Raw genomic sequence first — 6,355 nt, 5'->3', positions numbered from 1 at the left:
GGGGGGGGGGGGGGAGGGAAGGGGGGAGGAAGAAAAAAGTGAACAGGGCAAAGATACGGAAAAACACATACGCGCACGCACACACCACACAAAATACAGCCATAAAACTATGCTGGTTTGTCGCGAAGGAGACGAAACGAGACGTAGAGATCTTATGCGTGTTTACATGCACGATATAACGCAACAAGGGAGAGACGCGTATCTCGTGTCCTTATTCCGTATCCTTTCGTCTCTTTACGCAGAGAGTAAATAGGAGGAGTGAGATGCACGCACGTTGGCACGCAAGCACGCACTTACGATAACTGGAGGATATCGAGAAGATTTGAAAGTAACGCATCGTAAGAGACGAGAAACGACCTGGGCGACTTATTAATTTTACATCTTGGTGAATGCGTGAAAAGAAGAAGAAAAAAAATGCCAACCGTACATTGCTCGCATGGTTTTGCGTTAGTAAAAAAAGAAAAAAAAATTTAAGTGAAGTTAAAAAAAATAATCACTGAAAGTTATAGAGATCTTGACGGTGTTAATGGCACGCACGCGTTATTACACGTAGATTTGTATTTGTCCGAGGATTCATTTATTGATGGGAAAAATTGTCAAGTTTATTTTGAATCGATAGATTCGAATTGGATGGAGAAAATTGATGAGGGAAATCAGGAGTGTGTTTGCCCGTAAATTCTAGTCAGTTTCCTATGGTCAGGATGGAGCATAGGCGATACGATTGAAAGCGTAAAGGGACTCGATTGCTCGATTCAGTCTATGGTTGCAACATGCCTGGTTTAAGTGACGTAAATATTGAAAGGAAAGGAACATCTTGTATTTAGTGAGTGTTGGTTTTAAGCGTACTTGCGGTAATCTTCGGTATCTTTGATAAGGATGCATTGTTCATCGAGCTAGACTGTCGTAAGAATGTATCGAGTTTCTGTTAGGAGTTAGCTACAATCTCGAGTTCAATTCGTTTGTGCCTGATACGTTTAATTAATTGATTCGAAGAATGCCTAAAAAGAGACTAATTGTGAAATTCGGCGCCTTAAAAGTTATTATCAATTTCATGTGTCTCCTTCTCGTATCAACGAATTTTTGTAAATTACATTCTGAGTAATTGTGAAGAAAAGAAGATCATCTAGTTTGGCCTAAAGTAAACGATGCTAGATCGAGATTAATTTTGAAAAATTTCACTCAGGTAACGCGTGCTCGATGAATATTGCAAAAATATGCGAATTACAGTATTTTCTCTGTAACGTTCATTGTAAATGTGCGTTCTGGACACGAGTGTTAAAACCTACTCGCCTCGCAGCTAAGAGCAAATTCAGTTATGGGTTTGTTTGAATGAAAAAAAAAATAATAATAATAATGAGTGAGTGAACGAAATAATTGATACTTGCCAACGGTGCGATATTAAACGAACAATGGATTTTGATGAAAAATAAAAGTGCATGATCCTTTAATGATTTGCCGCAAGTTTGTTCGAAAGTGTGTACGATAAAAATAAGAGAGAACAAATAATATGGCATACACTCACCCTCTCGGTCTATTAAGAATCTCAACTACGGCAGCGATACGAAGGGCCTATCACACTCGTTTGAAATTTAACGAAGCACGAAGATGAATAATTGTTGTACTAATTGTTAACGCGACTATACGTGAGAAATCGTCGATGGTACAGCGGTGTGCCCAATGGCGTAAGCATTAAGGACGCGTGTGCCTACACGGAGGCGCGTTACTTCACGTGCGGAAATCGTGTCTGGTTCAAGATGATCATTATCAAAGATTATAAATTAGCGCACACTGGCGCAACGTACTTGTACGCATTATGCAGAGAACACATAAACGCTCCGATTCTCGCCTCCTCTGTGTGCATCCGCGTTCAGCACAGCATATTGTTGTTATACGAACGAACTCAAGACGGTATGGTATACAAGACTAAGAACAAGACCTAAAATGGGACATAATATTTTATAACTCAACTTTTGTACAGAATAAATAAATACTTGTACTGTGGACCAATATTTCTTTCATTTCATTCTGACATGTAGCGTTAAAGCGTGTTAATTCCCACTTATTTTGAATTTGGTCGCTGTTAAATATCACGTCACCCTGCATGTATCTTATTTATCATTTCTATGTATTTCAGATTTTTTGGAGAACCTCTACTAAATATTATTCTGATCGCCATATCGTGATTTTCCAAAATACAGTGCAAGAAAAAGAAATTTAATAATTCTTATCACCCTATAGAACAATATATGACGTTACGATTTCGTTTATCCCGTGAAACCATTAGATCGTAAACGGTCATTAGTCGATGCACTAGAAGATATTAAATTTGAACCATCAGCTCTCTTAATTACGTACTGTTTTTCCTTATTGAATGCGTCCATCGTTTGTCATATTACAATTTTAATTAGCATTTTTATTCGTACACGGCAGAACCTTGTGCGCATCCTGAGTTCCAGGAAACAAGGCAATATCAGGGTACTGATTTTTGCAAGTTGATGTTAACTAACGCGCTCTACAGTATGATATTTTAAACGAGTAAGAAAATGCAGCACAATGTGCTCATATAGACTTATCGTTGACTGAGGATAAATAGACAAAGAATTTTACCGTCTTTGGTGTCACGTGAGCTTGGGTATGGCAGACATCCGTAGACTGAGTTACCGACTGCACTTCAATAGCCATTGCCAGGTGCTGACCTCCTACGACAAATTTATCAATGGCTACTTATAGAGTGAGCCATTGATATCCTGAAATGAGAATAGTAACCAATTGGCGTCTTTTGACAACGATCCTCTATCTACGGCATCGTGGATGCTTACTGTATAACTTGTAGAAACATTTGTAGCAGGTTAGCGCTTGTTGATCAATACTCGAGTGGGAGAGGACAATAATAGGTATGAGGAAAATTACATCGATATTAACTTCGGTCTTCCGAGAATCGATCTCTTATAGTAAATTATCGGACATCTGCGTCCTTCTCCCTTTTTTCTTTTCTTTCTCTTGGGCTTGCGCAAAAATATTTTACTTGAAGACCGAAAATTTACTATCAGTCAACGATTATAATTTCGAAAATAAAACTTAACATACATTATTTTTAATTCGAAGTATATACAGTCGACAGCGAGATAAATATATCAAAATTTTATTTCTTTGCTTTATTTTGTATTAAAGGTATGACGACAATACTATTTTTCGCCTCGGGTATACGCCACCATCTACCTAACTTGTGTTCCTGACCAACCCCAACTATTAGATGATGTCCATCTGGTGTAAATGCCAGTGCGTTAATAAAACCTGTTAACTTTATTTCAAAAAGTGGATTTAACGCTCTAAACGATTCTCCACATTGCCACAATCTAATAACACCGTCATTCGAACCTAAAACGGAAGCTACACTTAAATTATTCCAATTTCATACTATTTGCACATCAATGAAAGAAATTAAATCGATGAATAATCAAACGATGTAGAAAAGATTCATACCTGATGCCACTAAATCAGTGTTTAGCAGTGTTGCTATGCTAGAAATCCACATTGGCTGTCCATTGGTTTCATCTTTGCCATGAGCTTCTGCCACAGAACAAAGAGGCCTCTTCTTCAAAGAACCCCATACACACAATTGGCCATCAGCACCGCAGCTTAAGAAGTTCTCTTCATTTATAAGTTTAACAACATCGATGCTGCCACTGTGTCCATTAAATATCAATTGTGATTCCTCAACGATTTTCCATATTCTAACAGTTTTGTCAAACCCTCCGCTAGTTATCGCACGCTCGCGTGAAAGTGCATCTATGGACGTAATTCCAGTTTGATGACCAAATCTAATAAAGTTATATTTCAGTATGTATGATATTTCGATATTCAATATTGTTGACTTTATTGTATTATGAAGTACTTACAGAGATTCCACATAGGCCATATCATCTAAGTTCCACACTTTAACACTTCTGTCTTCCGATGCTGAATACAATGTATGTGTATCTTTTCGAAAAACTAACCCTGTTACTGGGCCTCGATGCCCTTGAAGATTCTTTATATGACTTAAATCATCACCAGAAAATATTTTAATATCTTTCGAAGCAGTATCCCCTACTACCTACAAAGTGCAAACATAATATTTATTTGCATACTTTTTTTTAGAATTTTTCATACATTGAATTACTTTTATAATTACCAAAAATTTGCTATCTGTACTAATGGCTATGCATCGCACGCATTTAATTCCATCATTTGTTTTTCCTTTCCCTTTGAGAACTTTCAATTTACTTTTATCGGACATAGACCCTGAATCAAAATAGTGTAAATAATGCAACTGCATAATGGTAAAATAATGTTCGCAACGTACTTACATTTCACTAAACTACCATTCTTAGATCCTGAATATATAAATGTTCCATTGCTGGAAAGGCAAAGACATGTAATGGAATCTTTGTGATCCTTACATTTTAACACAATTGGTTCTTTGTGACCAACATAATTACTCGCAACTGTTTTTCTTAAACGTCCTTTCTCTTCCAAATATTCTTCTTGCAATCTCCTTGAAACTGCACCTTCTTCAAATTCCGCCCTATCTTTTTCTATGTAAACCACCAAAATTACAATGATGCATGAACTAAACTAATGACTATTATGCATATAAAATGCTTACCTTCTTCTTCTATTTCCTTAAGATATTTTTTCGCTAATCTTAAGCGTTTTTCTTGGGCAGTCTCTTCTTCTTCTTCAGATTCGTCTTCAAAATCTTTGTCCTTTTCCCTGAAGAAAAAATCCATGCCATTTGAATTCCAAGCAATGTCTACTTATAATACTATTGTAATACTAGTAAATATCAAACAAACCTTTGTCGTTCTTCTGCAAACTCTTCATCGCTACTTGCAATACTCTCATCGTCATTAGGAATGAATTTTTTATTTTCTGTTCTCTTTGTTTTTAAAGCTGGACCATTTGTGATCCCTTTCCCAGCACGACCGTTAAACTGCGTATAAAAAATATTGAAAATAGATATATCTACTTTTCAAATCATACAGATTGCAAAATCCTCATTCAATCTTATTTTAACTTATAAACGCTTTATAGCAAAAATATATTTGCACAAATGTAAATAACAAAAACGAACAATTTTTTTCCATTCCATAAGTTATATATATAATATAAATTATATGATACGATATGAAAGACTGAAAAATATATATGAAGCGAATTAATCCACAGTAACTAACCTATGAAAACATGAATTTCTTGCAGAACAAGTCCCTTTATAGATATAAAAATTGATTAAAATCGATATAAATACCTTTCTCTTAGGTGCTCCACCTCCCCTGCTATTTCTTATAAAAAATGACATGATCCTCAATTTATAGTTTCTGTTATTTTCCAAATAACTTTATATTTCAAACAAACCACATGGCTCTGTGTAGTTACTCGGCATAGAAATATTACTGTTATAGATGTTGAACTCTAAGCAAACTTTCACTTGAGCTTCATTAGAACCCCATTCAACATGGCGTCGTCTCTGGTACAAGTCAGTAACTACTCGGATCGGTATTCAATCGTCTTATGTACGTATATTGACGTAAAAACCATATATTATATATTATTTTTATATATAATTGGAGTGCGAATCATAGCAAAATATTCAACAGACAGAAATTATTGACGTGAATTTCTTTGATGTGATATTAGTTGATATGAATTTCTCTGTCCTGCACAACATCGCAACAGTTAAAATTGCGATTGTGCTCAAAGCTGTTTTATAAGAAACTGTATTTATACGGTAAGAATAGACAACATTTAAATGATACAGTCGTATAATGTGTGGCTGGTATTCTACTCATCTAAGCATTTTCTATCAATCAATTACTGCGAGCATGTATTAGCAGTTGATAAGAATTTATCTTGAAAGTATCCCGTGTTTTGTTTTGACGCTGTCAAACTGCTGACAAACGTGGAATGTCAGAATCTGCACTAACAGATAATAAATTTGTCTGCAAAAGAATTCCTCTCAAGAGTTTTTCTGCCCCAAAGAGGGTGAACAAGCAAAAACATTATATAGCGTAGATTCACTAATGTATTGCAAAAATCGTATCGCTACTAGGTTAAACCATATCCCTGTCAAGATAATTTGATTCACTGTTAAAACGAAAATCAACGATCTACCACAGAATTTATTTCAAAGGTACGTTTACATATTTTTATTCACTTAATAATTTTCCTCTCAAAGCATAATCTACCGTCCCTTTAAATGTAGCATCCGTCCGCTTGAAAGTGACATTGGCGTGTAACCGTTCCTGTCAGTTCCGAGCGTAGGAAGCGCCGCCATTTTCAAATCTCGATTCAGTAATCCTCTCAACCGCAT

The 6,355-nt window shown here is 35.8% G+C and overlaps 2 protein-coding genes across 4 annotated transcripts in view; both read right to left on the bottom strand.

Moving 5' to 3' along the window:
• Nucleotides 1–2,865, bottom strand: part of LOC107274754 — a 130,323-nt gene extending 127,458 nt beyond the window's left edge. For both annotated transcript variants that reach the window (XM_025091917.1, XM_025091918.1), the window contains exons 1-2: nt 2,820–2,865; nt 2,608–2,747 (exon numbers count right to left, since the gene is read on the bottom strand). In XM_025091917.1, the coding sequence (XP_024947685.1) occupies nt 2,608–2,682 (75 nt within the window). In that variant the 5' untranslated portion in view covers nt 2,683–2,747; nt 2,820–2,865. The remainder of the gene's footprint in view (nt 1–2,607; nt 2,748–2,819) is intronic.
• A 174-nt stretch (nt 2,866–3,039) lies between these two features.
• On the bottom strand, nt 3,040–6,306 carry LOC107274730 (U3 small nucleolar RNA-interacting protein 2). Of its 2 annotated transcripts, none has more exons than XM_015754153.2 (8): nt 5,294–6,306; nt 4,839–4,975; nt 4,649–4,755; nt 4,350–4,577; nt 4,175–4,284; nt 3,900–4,096; nt 3,484–3,821; nt 3,040–3,390 (listed from the first exon to the last, which is right to left on the bottom strand). In XM_015754153.2, exons 1-8 carry the CDS (start codon nt 5,342–5,344, stop codon nt 3,143–3,145), a joined length of 1,416 nt encoding a protein of 471 aa, XP_015609639.1. In that variant the 5' UTR covers nt 5,345–6,306; the 3' UTR covers nt 3,040–3,142. The 2 variants fall into 2 exon arrangements, with proteins under 2 accessions (XP_015609639.1, XP_015609641.1); XM_015754155.2 differs by having other exon boundaries at nt 3,040–3,378.
• Between the last annotated feature and the right edge of the window lie 49 nt (nt 6,307–6,355).

This window comes from Cephus cinctus, unplaced genomic scaffold, assembly GCF_000341935.2.
Source record: "Cephus cinctus unplaced genomic scaffold, Ccin1 Ccin1_scaffold0101, whole genome shotgun sequence".
NCBI lineage: Eukaryota > Metazoa > Arthropoda > Insecta > Hymenoptera > Cephidae > Cephus > Cephus cinctus.
The sequence above is the reverse complement of the archived record's forward strand: the minus strand, read 5'-3'. Positions and strand labels throughout refer to the sequence as shown.